We start from the raw sequence: 24432 nt of genomic DNA on the forward strand, positions 1-24432 counted from the left end.
AGTACCTTTGTTTAGTGATGGAGGCTATCGAGAATGGTCCACACACATCTATATGAACTTGCTCCAGGATTGCTCCAGCTCGACTATCTCAATCCTGAAAGGAAGATTTTGCATACTTACCCAAGGTACAACCTTTGCATGTATCCACTTGCTCCAGTTTACCCTTGGGAATTCTGGTAGAAATTTGCTGCATGATCTTCAAGGCCCCATGGTGCAAGTGGCCCAATCTTCTATGCCATAGCTCGCCAATATCTTGGCTTTGCACTAACTCTGCTTTGGAACTCAATGTAGCACAGTCATCTACCTCCAGCTTGTAGAGATTCTTTACTCGAATCCCAATCCTCTTGGTCTGTCCAGTGCCGATGTGCCTTAGGAATGCCTTTCCTTTACTAAAGACTACATCATAGCCTTTGTCTTCCAACATTGTGACGGACACCAGGTTCTTCTTTAGTCTAGACACATATTTTACATCAGTCAGGGTGAGAGGAGCTCCATGCTCCCTCTGAAACACAACCGTGCCTTCACCTGAAACATGATACTTTCCATCATCGCCCATCTTTATGCGCATCTGGAGGTCCTTCTCCTCAAAGGTACTGAATAAACTCTTGTCGTCAGTCATGTGGAATGAGGCTCCACTGTCCAGGTACCAAACACAACCCACCATCGATGAAACCATGCATGCGATGAGGGTGAAATCCAATTCGAACTGTGAGGCCAGTGCCTCACCATCTGATCCTTTCGAGGATCCCTTCTTGGATTTCTTCTGTGGACAATTCGTAGCATAATGGCCCACCTCATGACAATGAAAGCATCGCACTTTCGATTTGTCAATCTTTTTCCCACCATGGGAAGAACTCGATTTGGAATGGGAAGCCTTCCCTTTCCCTTTCCTCACCTTACTCGCTAAGGCTAGATTTTCTTCATCATCATGCTTTGATGAAGATTTATCTCTGGTGCTTCTCCTTATCTCCTCCCGCATCAGATCCGACCACAGTCGTTCCTAATCTGGCAGTTTCTCTCTTCCATTTACCGAGTCTTGGTAGCTATGCCAGCTCTTAAGAAGATCGAGGAGAGCAAGACTCACCATGTCATCATCGATTGTCGTGATTCCTACACTTCCAAGCTCATCCCTGCAGGTGGTGAGCTTGTTCAGATATGTAGAGATTGTGTCGCCCTTTTCACACTTGATTTTCCGAAGCTTGTCTTTCAGCGCCAACTTCCTCTGATTGCTGCTGTTCTGATATAGATCCTTTAATGTTTTCCACAATGAAAATGGTGTCTCCTTCCCATGGAGACTCGAGACAATGTGGTCTCGAACTCCCTCCAGAAGAATCCTCCTCGCTATAGCCACACATTTCTTCCATTCCGCCAATTCTTGGGCATTAGCTGCTACTAGCTTGGGGACTTCTTGATCAATGAAGTCCTTCAAACCGTTGTCCTCTAATATTGCTTCCATGCGATCCTTCTAGGCTATATAATTCGAGCTGCCATCTAGGGCATACTCGAGTCTCAAACCGTTGAACGCCATTGGTGAAATTTGAGATGTGATAAGAATTCGATTTCTATAGTCAAGAACTTCAACCTTCAACCTTATTTGTATACTGTTCTCCGCTTTGATCGCCTTTGCTCTGATACCATGTAAAAATTCTCATTGTAAATCACCTGATAATGCAATATAATAAAGCAAAATACTTGGTCTACTTCTACAAACAAACTTGCGGAAGCTTAATCGATTTTAAGCAAGATCAAACAAAACACATACAATAGAGAATGAGAAATCAATCACACATGAACACAAAAGAATACTCTGGGGAAAGCCTCAGCTAAAAACCCCGCTATCTGTATTATCATAAAAGTGGAAATATCTCCGGATTACACAAAGCTTTAGCTCACAGGCTATCCAGCTCTCAGTACAATCCCCCATTATTGCTCATAGATTGAATAGACACAACATATGCCTTCCTTCAGTCCTCCAAGCCTCCTATTTCCTTGCGCAGTTTCTCCTGGGTCCTCTGGTTGCCACCTGTGTGAATTCACCTCTCACACAACTCACCAAACTCAGAAATAACTGCACAATCCTCAAGGAATGAATTCCTTTTGCATGCAAGAGATATCCTCAATGGAATATTCCTGCAACTGATAGTACACTATGCCATCCTCTGATCTCAATTCGGTCTCTGACTGAACTAAGATGCATGAGTTATTTATGAGAGAATATTCAGTTATCTGAAGTACACTAGTTACATGCATGCATGCATTAACTAACTGAATTCACAATCAGTTCCACAAACTGTTGGAACTAATCTAACTGGACTTAACTCAGTTAACTGAGCTAACTAATTACAACTCAAAGTGCAACTCATCCTGATCTCCTTAATTAAGGGATAACTTCCTCAATCAAAGGGATAATTGTTGCATGTCTTCACATAGACTTCATGTTTGGTTTTCTCCAACTAATTAGCTCAAGATGAATTAATTAATTATTTTTCAAATAGCTGCTAAGATCAAATTCGAATTTTAATTCTCAATTTTAGTTCAGGGACTAACTAAAATTGGAATGTATCCCGAAATGCTATTTATAGCAATGCTATTTTTAACACTTCTATATTTAACATTTCTTGTTGCTATTTTCAACAAAACTAGCCTATACCCATCTTAAATTTGGATCAAATCATTTTCCACTCTAAAAGAGGTTTGCATCTTAAGAGATTTGATCCCTCTGGGGGCTTGGTAGATTAGGAGTTAAGATGAATGTAGGATGATTTAATTTCCCCCTTTAAAGAGAGGTTATATTCTACATGAATACCATGGGTTCTCATAAACTTGGAGCTTAAAAACCACCACTAACTTGACCAAGTCAAGTTACCTTAACTATCCAACAAACAATAATAATAATAATAATAAGATAGGATTTTTATTTTTATTATTTTAGTTTGAAGTGAACTTTATTTAACATGGGATTGTTTTTATTTTTATTTTAATTTTATTTTGATATAGTCAAAATGTTTAGAGGACATTACAACATCTCTATCACACTAGACTAAGCGCATAATGCAATAAAAACAAATTCTAACAAAACTCAAACTCCATTATAAAATGAAATAAAATATTTGACAATTCCTAAAATACTATGAGATGAAAAAAATTATTATAAATCCTTATGAAAATAAAAAATGTGAAAAATAAAATTTATTCTCTTAAAATATCTTTTATATACCCACATTAAATTTTAATCTCTAAATATTTTTAATAATACTTTTTTTAAAATCATCACAATTATGAAATTAAAAAAAAAACCTATATCACATCACTTCAGCATAAAAATAAATTTTTAAACAATCCCAATAATTCTTAACTTTTTTAAAAACCAACCATAATGAACATCTTTTTACTTCTTTCTTTTTTTTTTAAACAAAAAAGTTATCTCTTCTATTTAAATCAAATGATTTTTCTTCATACATTCTGTACCCTTTGTCAAAAATATTTACATAAATTCTCAACCTTGAATACATGTCAGTACCATGTGAAACATTAATAAATGGTGTGTAATGCATATCACATCAAATCAAACATAAAAATAAAATTTTAAACAATCCCAATAATTCTTTAACTTTTTTAAAAACCAACCCTAGTGAACATTTTTTTTTTTTTTAACAAAAAAGTTATCTCCTCTATTTAAATAAAATGATTTTTTTCATACATTCTGTACCCTTTGTCAAAAATAGTTACATAAATTCTCACGTCAGTACCATGTGAAGCATTAATAAATTGTGTGTAATGCACATCCAAGGCCTTCCAAATGAGATTGATACACATCCAAGGCCTTCCAAATGAGATTGATAATTATTTTTATAGTACCTTATCCGAATTGACAACGTACACACTCGCTCGTAAACTATTCCTGGTACAGGTGGACCCGACCATAATTGTTATGATGGGTGACAAAACAAACTCTAAATTTTTAAACTTAAGAATGACTCACGTCCATAACCGCGAGATTTAACAAACTCCAATTTTTTTAAATGAAGACTGAGTCACGTCCATAACCGCGAGATTTAATGAGGATATGGTTCTTTCCTAAACCGCGAGATTTAATTAGGATATGGTTCTTTCCTAAACCGCGAGACCGCGGTATATGTCGAGCATATACTTTTTGATTTATAATCGTGAAATTCAATCTTGATTGCGATGATGTTTTAGATACGCGGTCGCCGTATATGTTGAGGATATACTTCTTGATTTGTAATCGTGAAATTCAATCTTGATTGCGATGATGTTTTAATATATTTAAGTGTGAAATTCAATATTCATTGTGATGACGTTTTAATATATTTAAGTCTGAGGTATTTTATGGAATTTAAATTTCTTTTTTAGTTAATTTTAATTAAAATTTGGTAGAGATTTTAAAAAGTTGAGTTTAAATTCTTTAGTTTGTAAATTTAGAATGTTAGGTTTTTTTTATTAAAAATGTGTGTTTAAACAATACAAATTCACTATTTTATTTGAAATTATATCACTTAATTTTGGTGAAAAATTTATTTTGTCTATAAATAAAATGTGTTTTAAATAATAAAAATTTACATTTTTACTTCAAATTGTATTAACCAATTTCTATGAAAAAAATTTTCATTTATAAATTAGACTAAGTCATTTAAAAATTTTATGTTTCCATTTTTTAATCATATTTGTGAAAATAAAAATTTTATATTTTGATTTTTTATTAAAATTTAATAATATAATTTGCAATAAAATTTAAAATACATATTATTTAAATTATAATAAATTTAATATTAAAAAATATTTAGACCATACACATTCAAAAATTCAAATACAACTTTCAAGGATTTTTATTAAAGTTTAAATAAAATTGAATAAAAATAAAAACATATCAACCATATTTAAACGACTTTTGTTATAAATATTTAATTCAACAAATTAACTTAATCAATTAAAAAAATATTTTAAAAGTTATTATTAAAAAATTGAAATCCTACACAATCACCAAAATATAAAGCTCATAGTCAATCCAACTTCTCTTTAACTTTAATACATATTATACATACGATATAAAAATTTACATGCACATAACATGCTCTTAAAATATTCCTCCTCCTTTGTCGAATTGAAAGATTTTTTAAATTGGAAGATTTTCGAGTTTTGTGTGTTTACGTTTACATACGTTGGCATGATGATTTTCTCTGTGGAAAAAAAAAACCGTTTACATACGTGTTGGTAGGATGATTTTTTCTCTGAAAAAAAACGTTTACATACGTTGGACTATTGACAAACTACCTAAATTGGAAATTGGCGAGACCCACGTGAATGTGAAGTTAGTAGGTGTTAAGTAGGTCAATAAAGAGAATATTTGTTTTATGATTCCTAATGCCAACTTACAAGTTGACCTACCATATTCATTTTATTCATGGAGGGGCAGGGAATATTTGTTTTATGATTCCTTATGCCAACTTACTTATGAACATACAAGGTGACTAAACATATTCATTTTATTCATGAAGGGGCAATAGAGGGCATGAGACGCCGAAATTTATAAATTAAGAATGAGGATAACAATTCAAGTCAAGTGCATCGGTTAAATTAAATTAATAGGAGGAGAGAAGTTGCAAGTGCGAATGTCTATTTTGGCCTTTATTACAGGTCACTCAACGTAGGGCCATGTGTTTTTGGCCTCATCCATCCTTCCACATCATGATGTTTATCTATCTATGATATATTTATCTTCTCTGAAAAAAATCTATGATATATTTATCTACTATAATAATCCATCTCTAGACACATCTATCGAGATCGGGATGGACATGTATATCATAAATAGAACCAGGGAAAAATAATAAAATATCTGGGATCATATTTTTTGAAATTGCGGTTGAGATGGACATGTAAATTGTAAATATATATATATATATATATATGAAAGTGTGAGATATTTTTGAAATTGAGGTTGATAAGTAAAGGAGGGTTAAGTTTTGAGAGTGTGGTCCATTTCTTCCTTGAAAAATAAAATAAAATAACGCCATTTCTTCCCTCAAAAATAAAATAAAATAAAAATAAAATAAAGGAAAGGTGGAGCAAAAGGAGGAATAAATGTATTGGGACGGCTGATTTCTATGGCATGGCATAGGAGGGGAGGACAAGAAAGAGCACTTTATTGTGTTAGAAAAAAGTGAGGGTACCGTGGTGATCGGTGTCCACATATTTTTCCAAAATAGGTAAAAAAGATAGAATAGTAGCTCTAAAGTCTCCCAGTTGTAGGGAAAAAAAGGATACGCTAATAGCTCTAAAGCCTCGCAGTTGTGGAAAAAAAAGGAAAGGATCCGATGTGGGTCTAAAGCGAAGTTATGGGGAGGGGAACGGAATGAGAAAATACAAAAATGAAAAAGTGGGAAAGTAAGGTGGAGAAGCTGGAGAAGCACAAAGACATATCCATTTGCATATGGATGGTGATGGTGGGTGTGTATGTAGGGACCAATTATGAATGACCAGCAATACATGAAATAGACACGTGGAGACCACGGCTGCTAGTATCCCAACTGTTTTTAACCCCACTTTCCCTTTCATTTTCATTGTTTGTGGAGTCACGGGAACAGTTACAGACACTCATACACAGCCTACTAGGGAGGAAAGAAAGGAGGGAGGGCTTTTCCTGAGCTACACGTGAAGTTGCTATTACACGTCGTAAAATATCATCATCTGTCCATTCACCTTGCCTGCACTGCAGAAGAAACAGAACTAAATACGGAAAAAAGCAGTCTATATATATATCTCTCGGCAAGAAATAAAATGTAATCTGTTATGCACTGTGATCGATCGATCGATCTGCCTGCTCAAGCTCAAAGGCAAAGGCAAAGGCAAAGGCAAAGGCAAAAGGAAAGGCAAAGGCTAGCTTTGGTAGATCCAAGGTAGATTCGGTGGATCTCATGATATGATTTCAAGGGAATAGGTAGGGGTAGGGCAAATTATACACATGGCTATGGCAGATTGCTACTACGAGAGGTCATGTAGCAGCAGCAACAGCAGGGCCAGCAGCAGGCAACACCGTGGGGGTGAGTCGTCTCCGACACATCCGAGGCACCAACGGCGGAAGCTGGAGGCCTATAATGAAATTCTCAGGCGGCTTAAGGAGTGCGGCAGCGAAGCCGTTAATGCCCCAGGGTTCGAAGACGAACTTCTTTCCCACTTCAATCGTCTTCCTCCCAGGTATTTAATTACTGCTCAAGTACTTCAGATTAGCTCTGATCAAGCCAAACCATCCGTTTCCTTTGTCTAAGTTTTTTCATTAAATTTCATCTTTTTGTTAGTTGCCACCCTTGGCGATATTTCTTCCATGAAAAAAAAACATATCGACTCAACCGTGTGTATGCTTATGCCGGTTTTGGTTTCTTGTCATTTGCTATACGCAGCTGATTCGGGCTTCTAGTTAGAATTTACGTGAATGCCTTCGTTTTGGACTGGGGTAATGAGATTGGCTTGGCTTCGGTATTCTTGGAAAATAAATTATAAGGCCCATCAATGAAATATCAAACTTCATCTTATCAACTGTTGTTTTCCTTTTGAGATTCGCCTTTAACATAATAATCAGTTGTTGGAATCGAACCTAGGCTTACATTTAAAGAAATATCAGCTACCTTTATAGATATCTAACTTATTAAGGGTGCAAATTAGCAAATGGATGGTTTCACAGCTAGTACCCACTCCCGAACAAAGCTAAGATAATCAAGAAAGGGGTGATGTGATGGTCAGTAGCTAAAGCATGTGAAGTGCAATGGAAATAAGTCCCAGGAATTGGAAATTGCATGATTGGCAATTGCCATTAATAAGGGCTAAGTACTCACTGAGCTGGGTGGGAATAGATCGGAACGTGAAACTCAATTACAGTTGGTCTAGGGTTCTTTGGGTAAACTGCAGACCATGAACAGATAGTGTGGGTATTAGAGAAGCAGTTAGGTGATGACAATTATAACTTTAGGTATTAAATACATTGTTGTTAATTTAAAACTGTTGATTGAAATAGTATACGTGCAACAAAATTATAACCTTCCTCAATGAATTAGTCAGCGAGTATCTCAACTTAGCCAAAGTAATATCAATCTTGACCAGTTAGGAGTCTATATACTAAATTATAATGTTGGAGTTTCCGACTGGAAGACAGAAACTGCAGAGACTAGATATTCTGTTTTATAACAGTTTTCATTTAAAAGTATTAAAGTTCTGGACTGCGAAGGAATAGTAATGAGGGGATAAACAAAAACCTGAAGGAAAAGAAATAAATTAGGCAAGAACATTTCAGATGTGTCGGGGTTCTTGCAGTCATATACAGTAAAAATTTGAAACATGCCTCTTCAGGTTCTTGCAGTCATATACAGTAAAAATTTGAGACATGCCTCTTCGGGTTCTTGCAGTCATATACAGTAAAAATTTGAGACATGCCTCTTCCATAAATCCCAACCGTATTCCATGCATCCTACACCCAAAAAGAATCCATCTGAACCCTTTCAATAAGGGCTTTCTCAACTTTTTCCTACACTCCCCAAAATTTTGCTCCCTAAAAAGCATGTTATAAATCTTTTGCCTCAACTTACAAGATCTGTCTTCCTGGTTTCTACTCTCTCCCCACAGCAGCTTTCAAATTTATTTTTCTAACTGACATTATTTGGGAGGTTGCTTAGGACTTATTTCTGCACATAAACCACTATCCCAAGTCCAATCGTTGGCCCGAGTCTTGTCCCATGAATAAATGGTTTAGTGCAGAATCCAGATTACAATCCCACGCAGAAGAAGCTTAAGCCTAATCTTGCTCATCATTCTGATCTAGTCCCAAACACTCAAACAGACTTCCGTTGTCTTCTAAAATGTAAGAAATAAAGATTCTTGTTTCTTTGAAGGAACAAACTTCTTTCTTCCCTCACACCTCCCCCAAGACCTTATGGCAAACCCTTCCATCTCAAAGTCAATGTTTTGGGAACCAAACCGGTGACCAAACCAAAAAACCTTGTGGACTGGGAACTAGTCGGAACTGGTAAAAAAACCAGACCAAAAAACTGGTTGACCAAAAGCACATAAAATATTCAAAATTTAAAGAAAAACATATATATTTATGTGCATCCATATGAATCCAAACCATTTATACAAATAAACAAAAGTTCTCATTTATATAGCATGCAAGGGTGCACATAACCAAAATAGCATCGAGTGCAATCGATCTTTGAACAGAGAATACATCAACAAATAGGCTATAGATGGCCTCTAGCATCCAAAAAAATCGTGCTACAACAAATATCTACATATATCAAAATCATTTCTTATATTGGCCCTTGGGATCTTCATCATCAATATAACCCTCTAAGCATTAAAATTTAAAATTAGATAGAAAAAACATAGCATCTCAAGTCAAGATTTTGTTTGATTGATGGGTACATTTTTAACAGAGTCATAATAGAGGAGTTTGACAACCAATGCCATTAACATCAAAGTACATAGAGGGCTTGGTGCTCTTGATTAAATACTAGTTCCATACCCTTGTATGTGTTGAGAAATCTATAGGGCAATGATTAGAGTGATTTCTCTTTTCTTGATAACTACTTGTGATGTCTTTTTATTTATTTTTACTTATTAGTTTCTTTACTTATTATTATGTTTGTATATCATCAAACAATAACCAAAAACAAGAAGAACAAGAACACAAAATATAGGCTGCAAGCCAGGGCCAAAACCTCTCCACTTGAGAGGAAAACCCACAAATATCTTCTCTTCCTTATAGATTCTTCAATTGACGAATTCCAAGACATCTAAACCAAAACCAACACTCTCCAAGACCAAGTCCAACCCTTTTGGATGATGTGCTTTCCGTGTTCAAGTAAAACCCAGTCAAATCTCTTCCAATAACACAATTTTGACCCCAACTGCAGAATTTCGGCCTTCATTGCAAACCTGAAATTTTCAGCCCTCTTGCATATGTTGCTACCACATGTGTGAGCTTCTTTTAGCCTCCAAAGGCTTCCTTAGATCTTCGCTTGGCTTTCTCTTCCTTTTGGAGCTTGAGGATGGCTTCTTGTGACCTTTGCTTGACCTTCTTTCCTTTCCTTCTTCAAGATCAAACTTGTAGAAGGAAACCCTAGATCAGCAACAAAAACCCTAGCCTTCCTTCACACGTGTGAGAGAGAAATAGCCCAAAGACGAGTCTCCTTCGTCCTCCTCCTTCTTTGCAACATTCTTATTCTTCCTCCTTGACTTGAATGAGTGAGTGATGTGTGTGATCCAAGGAGGTTTAGTTTTCTCCTTTATATATGCTTCTCAAGGTGCATGTTTGTTGGGAAATTCATAGAGTTGGTAGTTAAATAATTTTGCTTATTAATTACATCAACTTGTGATGTTTTTCATTATTAGTATTAGATCTCTTACTTATCTTTTCTTATCATCAAGATTAATGCCAAGCAACAAAAAGAAGAACACAAGATACAGGCACGCTGACAGGGCAAAACTCGCCTCGAGGGGAAAACCCAGTCACAGTTTCTTCCTTCATTAGATTCAAGATGAGACGACCAAGACCCTTCTATCTAGACCCAAGACATTTTCCATCAAGTCATCCTTGAAATTTTGTGAGCATTGAAAACTTTCTTCACTGCATTTAGACCTTGTCACTGCACCGAAATCATCTTGTCTCACAGTAATGGTACCAAAACCTTTTCTCTGCAATTTGAACTTGTCTCTCTGCAATCTGAACTTGTCTTTCCGAAATACGAACTGGTCCTTCTGTGATCACTGAAAGGTTCTGTCTGAGATCACCGAAAAGTTCTGTCTAAGATCACCGAAGTTTTGTCTGAGATTTACTGAAGTACATCTTTGAAATCCGCGTTCATCCTCGAAAATATCCCTCTGAATGTTTGTTTGAGCTTCTCTGAAATTCGAGGTTCTGAAAAATAGTGTAATGCGAAGTTCCCAGGTTTGTATATATAGTAGTTTGTCCATAACAAATGAGCTAACATTACTCCATGAACAATTGCGCTAATATTTATGTTGAGGCCGACTTGAATTCAGTTAGATGTAGCTGACTTGATGATGATCTTATTGAAGCCAATAGAAGGAGACTTGATGGAGGATGCTTTGACCAATAAACAAATTGTCTTTGACCCATATAAATAATCCTAAAGCCTACAATGGAGGCTTGACCTATACATTTGACTCGAGCATGAAACCCATGCTTTAATAAGTCAAATAAAATTATATATATATATATACACTTTTTTTTTTCACTTTCTTTTGACAAATATATTACATTTTGACTTCAAGTACAATAATGAAGACCGAACCTAGTTGCATTTTCCAACACTCCCTCTTAACTAGGGAGGTATTCATATATTCAAAGAGGTACATGGAAGATCTCAAACCAAATCATCTACGAAGAAGTTTAGGCACCACAATGCCATGGACTAGATTCCTGACCAGGGCAATCTATCCATTAGTCTCTCAATAATTTAGGCAACGCAATGCCACAGACTAGATTCCTGACCAGGGCAATCTATCTGGGTGGGACTAAGATGGACTCAAGCTTTCAACCTCTCTAGGTACCATCAGGCTTACTTGCTAACCATCAACCCGATTCAGGTGCGTTTTAGAGCTCAATCTGTAATGTTCCCAAGTGGGGATTTAAGTGATATTCCAAATAAATAAACAGTGCAACAACATAAAATTAAAAACAAACATTAAACACCCATGAAACACTGTAAATTTGCAACTGCTGAGACATATATTATGAAATATGAGAGCATAAGTACAATATATAAATGAAGTGGTGCTCTTGGGCTTGTCTCAAGGACAAGCTGGACCAAACCCAGGTGATGCAATAGCTGAGATGATGGCTGTTCAGTTGCTACACCACTCTGCACTGTGCTGTCCCAGTAAAACTGCTGATTTGTTGACTTCGACCCGTTGGAATGTGCCAAAAAACTGCCCAAAAAATTCTGTCATTTATGCCTTAGACTCCTTGGACAAAACCTAGAAAAACCCAGAAGGGAATTTCTCTGATTTTGACTTTGGATTTTCGGCCTCCTTGGAGCCCCTTTCTGACTACTGTTGCCAAATTCGATTTGCAGGAAACAGCCTGCAAATCCTCCTGGAAACACCCCTCAAATGCTGCTTTCACCTGTGATAGCTGATTCCTTGCTCCCTCGGATGATCCTTGGCCCGGATGGTTGCTCTCCTACGCCCCGTGAAATTGTCGCCAAAGGCCACTGCGCAGTCCCTCTGCCCAGAAATGCGCACTGCTGTAATCACTGATTGGATGGTTGCAAAACTCTGAGAAAATGTCCTCAACCCTCTACCTTTCTTGCTCCTGGAACCCCCAACAAGTTAGGGACCTCCTAATTGTCTCAATCCTCTTCTGTGTATTTTTGGCTGCCCAGAAAGTACGCAGTGTCCTCCTTTGCGTGCCTGTGTGAATTGTAAATCGATGCTGGGAACTCTTGCAATCTCAGTGGAACAACCTCCTTAGGGCAGGCATGGATAGTCCCCCGAAGTAGAGGTTGAATCTTCCTTGCGGAAGACTCGTGGCTAAACAGCCGGTAGACTCGCTAAGCAGCAGAGCATACAAAGGTAAGTTTTTTTGTCAAATGATCATAATCCTGCAAAATGAGAGCTCCTTCCCCTTTTATCACTTTGGACCCCCCCTTAGCCTCTTGTGGGCCCCTCCTTCCACTAGTTCGAATTCCCTCTAACGTATTTCTTGGCCAAGTTGAATTATTCATGTGGGTGGCCCCCACATTCCACTAGCTGCCAAAAATAAAGTCGAATTGCCTATAGTTCTTAAGTTTTGCGTGTGGGGTCCTCCTAAGCCAAAAATGATGCCAAAATTGTGTAACTGCACCCCGTGACTAATACATTTGAGAAGGGACATGACACAATGACCAACGCCACCCTTCCAACTTTGGGACCTAGACATCAACACAAAGTGCCGACCAGATGTCCTCCCAGGAAATGCTCCTTGATCCAACAGATCAAGGATAACCAATCTCTCCCAATCAAACTAATTGGTAACCAACATTCTATCAAAACCTTCGAGAGATTCACCTGTACAAACACAACCCCAATCAATAATATACTTTTACATGTACATAATCAAATACAAACCTCCGGGGTCTTCCAGACAACTTGATGTTGCTTCTCAACTTTCCATAGTAAGACTATCAACCGGATATTTGACAGAAGGTTCCTCAATCAAACACTTTCCTTCCTACTTCATATGCAACAACATATTTTTCAATCGGATCCCGCTTTCCTTCTTTTAGCAATACCTCAAAATGTTTTCTCCAATTTCTTTCTACTCATGGCCTTCACTAAAACTTACGACTGTTAGTCCTGGTCTAGTGCATGACACATGAAGCAGAGAATCATATCTGTCACTCCCTCTTAAACAAAGAGGATCTAATCATTCCTATACAAGGAATATTTTCAACCATCCTTTTATCCTAGGGAGATTCCTTTCATTCAAGCTCCTTCTTATCCTAGGGAGATTTCATCCAGACTCCCTCTTAACTTAGGGAGTTCTACTTCTTCTTTATGGTATCGGAGAATCTTTCATGGCTTCCATCCTTCTTATCAGAGTCATTCATATATTATGCTTATCACATCAATTTTACTTACGATCATGTACCTGCGCAACTTAGATAACAAGTACAACCAACAATTATAGAAGCATGAAGTTAGCCATATCAAAATCTTATAACAACAAAGCATTTAGACTTTACAAACATAATCAACAAGAGACTATATTTCAATACTTCAACTTCTTGCCCAGGTTTAGTTACAAACCCTAAATCACATTCATAGCTCATAAGATATCACACTTATTATATCTAGGATTTTAATATTCTTTCAATGACAATTTCCCTCATATAACAAACCCTAGAAACAAATCAAATCAATAAAACTAACAACTTTTAGAATTCATATGTTAGACTCCTCACTAAGATTCCATACATATCCTCGATTCCAATCATAGCTTAATCAACATCATGACAAGCATCTACTAGGGTTTGATATTTGCCCTAGATTTTTCTCATTTACACAATCTCAACAATCACTATGTAGATTCATAGATTCCAGATTGTCTTATCACACATACTTAGAGAATTTAACTACTACTAGGGTTTAGTTGCAAGACCCTAGATTTTCAAAACATCATCCTAGACCATCAAACTTCAACTAGGGATTATTTCCAAACCCTAGGACTCATGACCATTAACACTTAGGTCAACACATATATCTGGGAATTCATCAACATATCATAAGCACATCGTATGTCAGGAAATATTAAAATGTTAGACATATACCGACCTAGACCAAGCTAGGGTTTCGATCAAATGGATATATATATAGGGTTTCATTTCTAGGATCTCTAAATACAGAACAAGGGTTTTGCTTATCAACCAAACCCTACTATTCAAAACTTTCAAAGGTTTGGGATCTCAGACAAACATCAATCAACCCTAACAAGTTAGATTTTCATGATCATGTCAAAATCCCAAACGTGACATCATCAACAAAAACTTCAAGTAGTATTTCCCAATAACCCTAAGTAGTTTAGGGTTTAGACATTCACATTAGCATACCCTTAGGTTAGGGTTTTCTATAGAACTTGTCTAGGGTTCTATAAAATCAGTTAAGAATAGGAGTGGGGTAGATTTATCAAGTGATGAATCACCCAAAACAAAAATCTTTTTTGATTCAAGATAGTTAGACATAACGATGATAGTAATGTAATGCAAACTTCAAAAATAAGATGATCATACCTTTAAGAGAATCTTGTAATGTGTATAGTTTGAAACATACTTGGAGATGTTCTTTGGCAAACCTGATAAGGATTTCTTGAAGTGTTCTCTTTGTATTAAGCCATCATCCTTTATACCTGTAGTATATACTTACAAGCACAACATATGATACCAAGGACATGATTTAATTTCTTAAGTTAAATCTTTTACATAATCATGGAGGATGGAATCCTATGACACATTGTTCATTCTTTCAATCAACAATAGGACCTTTTATTTGACATCCTAGATTATTTGTAAACTCTAGGAAGCAAGTATTAAGGTTCTAATATAGGGAGTACTATCTTTATCCTAATCTAGTTATAATCAAGGATCATACTAACCATTAGAGATGATAGAAATTTAAATGCTTATGAACATACATACCATGTGAATCGCATACCTCTAATTTGACACCTTATTAGACTTGCATGTGCAGTCTTACTAGATTTACCTTATGCTGGTCCCTTGAGCTTGTATTTGGATCCTTGATATATCTCCACAGGCAGTGAGGTCACTGTAGTGGCATTGAATTGGAATGGCGCCCAAACTTTGTAATAGCATCAAGATATTCTCATTGCGTTGACAATGTTTTTTTCTCATGGTGGTGACAACACCGAATCATTAATTGTGTGTTAGCATCGAATTCCTCACCGTGATATATCACTGGAGATCTTCACTGTAATCCTCATCATTTCAAAGAGGTATGTCGAGCTTGTTTATGAATTAATTACTATAATTCATCCGAACCTTATCCACTATACTATCACCGAAGTATATCTACCATAGCATCAAACTGAGTCTACTCATCTGAACTCCTTAAGTGATACCGAAACTTATCTTTGTAATTCTTATCGAAATTTCTGTTATTCTTCTTCACGAGATCATATTACTTCAATGGCACCAAGTCCGAGTTCTCGTGAAGACATCAACATTTTTCACTGATCATAGAGATTGCACCGATATCTTTGTTGTTGTAATACCAAGCCCTTATCACTGTTGTTCTATCCTTATCCTCGAATCGAATGATTAATGTTGACCCTTCTTACTGCTGTGGTATCGAAATATTGTTACTTCCTTACTGTTATATCCAAACTTCATCTCAGAGGTAGTCCGAATTTTCTCACTGTGAAATAGTAGTGAAACCAATTCACTGTAGTCCTTGATAATCTTAGAGATCCGACCTTCTATGGAAACACCGAGATCATCCAAGCTCCTTTAGTGAGTTCCATTAGTTTCATTAGCCCAAAACTGCCTTTGACCATGACCATAGCTTTGAAACCATGTTGGGAAATTCATAGAGTTGGCAGTTAAATAATTTTTCTTATTAATGACATTAACTTGTGATGTTTTTCATTATTAGTATTAGATCTCTTACTTATCTTTTCTTATGTTCAAGATTAATGCCAAGCAACAAATAGAAGAACACAAGATATAGGCATGCTGGCAAGGCAAAACCCCCCTCTAGGGGAAAAGCCAATCACAAATTCTTCCTTCATTAGATTCAAGATGAGACGACCAAGACCCATACAATCTAGACCCAAGACATTCTCCATCAAGTCATCCTTGAAACTGTGTGAGCATTGAAAACTTTCTTCACTGCATTTAGACCTTGTCATTGCACCGAAATCATCTTGTCTCACAATAATGATATCGAAACCTTTTCTCTGAAATCCGAACCCGTGTCTCTGCAATCTGAACTTGTCTCTCTAAAATCCAAATTGGTCTCTCTGTGATCACTGAAAAGTTTTGTCTGAGATCACTGAAGTTCCGTCTGAGATTACTAAAGTACATCTCTGAAATTCGAGTTCATCACCGAAAATATCCCTTTGAATGTTTGTCCAAACTTCTCTGAAATGCGAGGTTCTAAAAAATAGTGTAATGCGAAGTTCTCAGGTTTGTATATATAGTAGTTTGTCCATAACAAATGAGCCGATATTACTCTATGAACAACTGTGTCAATATTTATGTTGACCCGACTTGAATTCAGTTAGATGTAGCCGACTTGATGATGATCTTATTGAAGCCAATAGAAGGAGACTTGATGGAGGATGCTTTGACCAATAAACAAACTGTCTTTGACCCATATACATAATCCTAAAGCCTACAATGGAGGCTCCACCTATACATTTGACCCAAGCATGAAACCCATGCTTTAATAAGTCAAATAAAATAATAATATTTTTTTTTTCATTTTCTTTTGACAAATATATTACATTTTGACTTCAAGTACAATAATGAAGATCGAACCTAGTTATTTTTCCAACAACGTTTCTCCTCAAATTAGGCTGACTTGCCAGCTGCTAGGTCGACTTGGTCTTGAAGGGTATTTTGACACTCTTAAGGACATAAATATTTTTCTTTACAAGTTACAATGTGCCCGATGAGGTCTTCAACTTACGACAATGACTCTTTTGACTTCTTGACCTAGGACCAACCCTAGAAGCACTCAATGGGTGCTTGTCCTATAAAATAAAATACATTGAGCATGAAACCCTTGCTCCAAAAATAATGATAATAATTATTCTTTCATTTTACAATTTACAAGAATCAAAAGTACATTTCATATTTATGAAGATCAAACCTAGTTACACATTTTTCAACACTCCCTCTTAATTAGGGAGGTATTCATAAATGGTACATGGACATTCTCAATCTGAAGAGATCTCATAAGAAGAGTTGGATTGGTAACCCATTTGTTTAGCATCATATCAACCAACATTGTCATATAGCAAGGCCTTGACTAACAACTCTATCTCTCCACAAGATCAGAGCACAATGTTGGCGAGACCAATGATTTATAGACACCATCATCATTGTCTCTCAAGGTACATACCCCACCCGGGTGTTCACAGAGTATGACCTTCTTTGGACTATTCTTATCTTGGATAGCTAGTCCTCAAAGAATATCGGTCCACGACTACTCTTATCTTGGATGCCCTACCACATCCTCAAAGAGTATCAGATGCTAGATGTTTACCCAATCCTCCATTCTGTCTTCCCAAGTGAAGACAAGAATGATGTGCCTATCTCTCCCTCTCAATCAAGGAGGATACATCAACCAAACCAAGCTTGTCTCTCAGATATACAAGCTTCTTATTAGGAAGAGATTTTGTCAATATGTCAGCTACTTGCTCATCAGTGGAGATATATTGTAGCTGCAACACACCATCTTGTACTAGCTTCCGAATGTAGTGATACTTGTTGTTGATATGCTTTGTCTTTCCATGAAACACCGGGCCTTCAGATAATCGTATACAATTGGTGTTATCACAATGTATCACTGTAAGGTCCATTGGTCCTTCAAATAGGTCTGTTAGCAACTCTTTTAAAGTTTTAACCAGACAACTTCTTTGCTTACTTCACAGGCACTCATCCATGAGATCATGGAGGATCCCAAACTAAAACAGCCTCTTGTAGTGCTCCTTCTATCCTGCTCATTGCCTCCCCAGTCGAACTTTGTATATCCAATCAAGTGGACATCATTCCTCCTATCATATTTTAGGCAGTAGTGGATTGTTCCTTGCAGATATCTTAGTGTATGTTTCGCTGCTATCCAATCATCATGCTTCGTCTCCACTTGGAATTCACTGAGAATATTTACTTCAAAACATATGTTTGGTCGAGTATTCACCAAGTACATCAGTGAGCCAATCAATTGCCTATACCTAGAAGGATCCACAAAGCTTGATTCAGAACTCCTTAGTAATTTCAAGTTTGTGATCATCGGGGTTGTCATTGGTTTGCAATCCATCATGTCAAACCTCTTCAACATCTTGATCACATACTTCCCTTGACCTAGATATATCTCATCAGGTCCTTGCCAGACTTCCAGTCCCAAATAGTAGTGCATCAACCCTAGATCATTTATGTCAAATTCTGCTCCTGGTTGCTTTTTACATTCTTCAATTCGACCTTCCACACCTGTCAAGAGAAGATCATCTACATACAGAAGAATGATTATTGACTCTCCCTTCACAACCTTAATATAAAGGTTTGGATCAACAAAACTCTTTGTGAAGCCTAATCTTTGTAGGTATGCATCCATCCTTGCATACCATGCCCTTGGTGCTTGCTTGAGGCTGTATAATTCCTTCTTCAATCTGCAAACATATGCCTTTCTGTCTTTAACTTCAAATCCCAAGGGTTGCTCTATATAGACTTCCTCATCAATTGTGCCATTTAGGAATGCAATCTTGACATCCATTTGGTGGATGTTCCATCCCATCGATGCTGCCAAAGAGACCAACGAACAAATAGTTGTATACCTTGTTGTTGGAGAAAATGTCTCTTCATAATCGATGCCTTCTTGTTGAGAGAAGCCCCTAGCCACAAATCTTGCCTTATATTTATCAATACTTCCATCTGCTTCCATCTGCTGCATGTTTGATCTTGTAGAGCCACTTGGAAGTTACCACAGATTTGTCTTCAGGCCTAGGTACGATCTCCCAAACTTCATTCTTCATTATAGATTGATATTCTTCATTCATAGCATCCTTCCACTCTTGGTGATTGACAACTTCTTCAAAAGTGGATGGCTCTGCTTCAATTAGTTTTGTCATGTAGGTTGCATACCCAGATTATCGTTTGGGCTTCTTGCTTTCCCCAAATGTACCTTGAAATGGTCCATGACCTTCTGCATTTAGAAGTGTAGACTTCAACTAGTTAGGTCTTTTTCTAGTTTCGGGAATTACCACAAATTGTATTGGTTCACAAGGACCTTCCTTTTCATGGTTTGATTCTTCTTCTTTCCTGGTAACTTCTTCTTCGAATACCGGAAGTTCTTCGTCATCAGAGTCCATAGGGAGATCCTTTGATTTTTTGAATCCAATTCTTTCATCAAATATCACATCTCGACTGACTTCTATTCGGTGTCCTTCCTTTATGTAGATCCTATTTGCCTTAGAAGAGTTACTGTAGCCCACAAATGTTCCCTTCATGCCAAATGGATCCAACTTCTTTATTTTTTCCTTAGGTATATGTATATAGACAGGGCAACCGAAAATTCAGAAATGATCTACGATTGGTTTCTTCCCAGTGAACACCTCTTCGGGAGTCTTGTTACCTAGAGACTTGTGGTGACTTTGATTTTGTATGTATACAACTGTCTTTGTAGCTTCACCCCACAAAATTTTCAGTAAATCTTGATCATGTAACATTGCTTTTATACTTTCTTCAATGGATCGATTGTTTCGTTCCGCAAATCCATTTTGTTCCAGATTATATGGGACTATTAGTTCCCTCTTAATCCCAGACTCCTTATAGAAAGCTATGGTTTCTTTGGATGCATATTCTCCTCATTATCAGATCTTAATATCTTGATTCTTCTTTTTGTAAGGTACTCTACTTCAACTTTGAATTCTTGAAATTTAGTAAATACTTCATCCTTGGATTTCATTAAGTAAACCCAAGTCTTCCTTGAATGATCATATATAAATGTGACATAATATAGATAACCTCCAAGTGATTTATGAGTCACATAACCACAAACATCGGAATGAATAAGATCCAAGGTTTCTTTTGACCGTGAAGCACTGCTTCCAAATGGTCTCTTGGTGTTCTTACCCAATGCACATCCCTTGCATACTCCTTCGTGATCTTCTTTCAGTTCGGGGATTCCATCTACTATAGAACTTAGAGTTGGAAGAATTTTGAAATGGAGATGACCAAATCTTCTATGTCAAAGTTCACATGGGCTGATTTAAATGTGAACTAAAGCTTGAGAAAGAGGGGATAACAACCTGTGAAGTCTTCCTTCATGAACCCCAATTACTCTAACATTTTCTATGCTTGAGTTTGTACCCCATACCACAACTTTTCCACCAATGAAAGCCACTCTATCACCTTTATCTTCTACACTTGAAATGGAGAGTAAGTTCTTCTGCAAACTTGGAACAAAGAGGATGTTGTTGAGATGAATATTTCCTCCATTTTCCAGCTCTATTGAGGTTGATCCAATTCCTCACATAAGATAAATATTACTATCTCCAAGCTCTACGGAGTAAGAATACTTTCCTTTTGACAATGTTTTTAGTTGCTTGTGATGCTCGGTCATGTGCCTTGATGCTCCACTATCGATTACCCAAATGTTCTCATCTTGAAATGTGCCAATGAGTGCTGAGAAGAGTCCTTCGTCCTTTGTCTTGGTTACTTTCTTCTTTGGAGTAAATAGGAGATTCCATGCTTCTTTGATACCCTTCTTGAGATGACTTGCTACCTTTGAACACTTCTTTAGAAACTTCTTCAATGTAGTAGAGATCTTCATAATGCCCTCTGTCAATCTCTGATACCATGTTGAGAAATCTATAGGGCAATGATTAGAGTGATTTCTCTTTTCTTGATAACTGCTTGTGATGTATTTTTACTTTTTCTTACTTATTAGCTTCTTTACTTATTATTATGTTTGTATATCATCAAATAACTACCAAAAACAAGAAGAACAAGAACACAGAATATAGGCTTTAAGCCAGGGCCAAAACCTCTCCACTTGAGAGGAAAACACACAAATCTCTTCTCTTCCTTATAGATTCTTCAATTGACGAATTCCAAGACCTCTAGACTAAGACCAATACCCTCCAAGACCAAATCCAACCCTTCTGGATGATGTGATTTCCTTGTTCAAGTCAAACCCAATCAAATCTCTTCCAATATCACAACTTCGATCCCGAGTTGCAGAATTTCGGCCTTCATCGCAGACCTGAAAATTTCGGCCCTCCTGCAGATGCTGTTGCCACACGTGTGAGCTTCTTTTAGCCTCCTAAGGCTTCCTCAGATATTCGCTTGGATTTCTCTTCCTTCTAGAGCTTGAGGATGGCTTCTTGCGACCTTTGCTTGACCTTCTTTCCTTTCCTTCTTCAAGATTGAACTTGTAGAAGGAAACCCTAGATCAACTGTAGAAACCCTAGCCTTCCTTCACACGTGTGAGAGAGAAACAACCCAAAGACAAGTCTTCTTTGTCCTCTTCCTTCTTTATTGCCTTCTTCTTCTTCCTCCTTTGCTTGAATGAGTGAGTGATTTGTGTGATCCAAGGAGGTCGAGTTTCCACCTTTATATATGCTTCTCAAGGTAGACATTGCTCCTCAAACTAGGCCGACTTGGTCTTGAAGGGTATTTTGACACTTTTAAGGACAAAAATAATTTTCTTTACAAGTTACAATGTGCCCGATGGGGTCTTCAACTTATGACAATGACTCTTTTGACTTCTTGACCTAGGACCAACCCTAGAAGCACTCAATGGGTGCTTGACTTATAAAATAAAAGACCTTGAGCATGAAACCTATGCTCCAAAGATAATAATAATAATTTTTCTTTTTTACAATTTACAAGAATCAAAATTACATTTCGTATTTATGAAGACCGAACCTAGTTACACATTTTTCAACAGTGCGTGACAAAATCCAATGGAAACGTTGCAATCCCCCAATCCTGAAATTTTGAAAAATTGTTAGGTCTGCTAGATTTTGAGTGAGATTTAAAATACTATTTTCTCCATATGAAATCCTATGAGGTTGGAACCACTCTCAAACATCCCGAGTCATTTCCTGGTAATGTTAAAAATTTAAGTAAAAGGATGAAAATGAAAGATAAAGGAGAATGTCACTTTTATTGTAGGAATTTAATATTACCATGAATTGCATAGCAATACTAGGGCTATAGGCTTGAATATTAGGCTTGCCTAGGGGAAAATTAGAAGTGGGCCAACCAAATGAAGAAAATAAAAATAAAAGAAGGCAAAATTTTTAAGTTGGCTTGTTTAGGTATATGGATTGCACGAAATTGGTCTTGAAATGACCTATTCCGGTTCTGAAGCCCAATCCAGAATGGTTTTGGGCCCAAACCAATTGGACCAACCGATTTTGCCGCTTTTGGTACGGTTGCGATAACATTGCTCAAAATTACTCTCCCTTTGATATTTATCCCTCCATGTGTCAAGTCATGCCTCTTATCTCTATGTCTTTCCCAACAACCTTTAACCATTCTCTCTTTTGCCCCCTCCTCCTGCCATTTCTTCGTTAGTAATCATCTGGAAACTCTGTACTAGAAAACTATTGACTTAAAGGGCCTTCATTTCGTAAGTATCACATGGAACCTTGAGTTCACTTCTGTTGTCCTTTAATGAAGTTTGTTTGCTTTTGCTTTCTAGAATCCCAGCGCTTATTAGAAAACTATTGAGAGAGGGAGGTGGGGAGTTTAATAACACTTAAAATTATTTCATTTATTTTACATCTTCCACCTGTTACAATATACATATATATGGTATATGATTGATCTCATGGACCTTAATAATGAGCCGTTCCTACATAGCTTCTAAACATCACACCTTAATCCACAATATTGACTTTTCACTATGCATGTGCCTAAGTTCATTTCCTCACATGGGTGAGAATACAGTAATTCATTGTATATGTTTACTACATATCTACTTGCACATATCACATGGAGGATGAAACAGTACCCTAGACTAACAAGTCATGCACACATTGACCTATTCTTACAAGCAACATTCCATATTTACAATGTCACATAACAAGTATGTGTTATATTCCAAAACTCCCCCATAACTATTACTTGTTTTCCTTTTACTTTGGTCTTCATTTGGTTCAGTGTGGGTTCTTTTGCAACTACAACTTGTACCTACAAAATGTATACATCATTACCTTCGAATTGGGTTGCCAACCGCTATACCCACCAGTTCTATAGAACACTTTTTATTGTACATGGTTAGTCAACAACTTGTAGATCACATAAATTTAACTTCCCCGTAATTATAACTTAGTCTCAAATATTACTTATCTCAAACTTCAAGATTACATATCTTCCCCCCTTAATGAAAGATTCTTTTTAACATCATTAAGCTCTGATCCATGATCAAATTAGAATATATGCACACCGAATAACCCTATGGCTTATTCAACAACTTGATATCACATCCTCTCTAGGATAATTACCTTGTTGTGGCCACTTGGCCAATCGTGAACCATTGTAGTATAGTATGCATGCATGAAGAACATTTAACAAATCCTATTGCCTAATGTGGGGTATGCCATGCCTATGCATAGGTCTTATGAAAACAACTCACTAGGACCAAAAGATGGGGTATGCATGCATATTATAGGGCTTATAGTTATATGCTCAATTACATCATCATTATTCTTGACTAAATACAAACAACAAATTTCCATTATTTTCAAATATTTTTTCATCTCGACTAATCTAGCTCATTTTCCCATACCTCAAATCCTTAGGACCATGTCCGAAATCATTAGTGTTCATGCATATAACTTTTAAATAAGACTTTCTTGAATGCATTCAAGATTAAATGTATAGGTTAGGTGATTGTAGCATAGTGGTGACAATACCTTTTTCACATGTTCAGAGCTTCTTGCTTTTTTGTCATCACTTGTGCTCATTTTCTACTTCTCATATCTTCTTAGAAAAAAATCAATATTGGCCTTCTCACTTCTTGTTTTAAACCTTAGCAATCTGGCCATCATGGTTTTGGTTTGAAAACCAATTCAATCCATTATCTAGTCCTTCACGACCTTTATAGAGAGACTTTGCATGGACTTGAAATATGAACATCTCTCATAGTGTTGCCATTGCTGTTGCTTAC

At 36.7% G+C, this 24432-nt stretch overlaps 1 protein-coding gene across 1 annotated transcript in view; it reads left to right on the plus strand.

Moving 5' to 3' along the window:
• Positions 1-6572: 6572 nt before the first annotated feature.
• LOC149228537 (serine/threonine-protein kinase STY46-like) overlaps positions 6573-24432 on the plus strand; it is a 452429-nt gene continuing 434569 nt past the window's right edge. The window contains exon 1 of the mRNA XM_089380800.1: positions 6573-7215. Within this exon, the coding sequence (XP_089236926.1) occupies positions 6983-7215 (233 nt within the window). The 5' untranslated portion in view covers positions 6573-6982. The remainder of the gene's footprint in view (positions 7216-24432) is intronic.

Source organism: Pinus tabuliformis, chromosome J (genome assembly GCF_031772625.1).
Source record: "Pinus tabuliformis cultivar Carrire ecotype Pingquan chromosome J, CPIR1, whole genome shotgun sequence".
Taxonomy (NCBI): Eukaryota; Viridiplantae; Streptophyta; class Pinopsida; order Pinales; family Pinaceae; genus Pinus; species Pinus tabuliformis.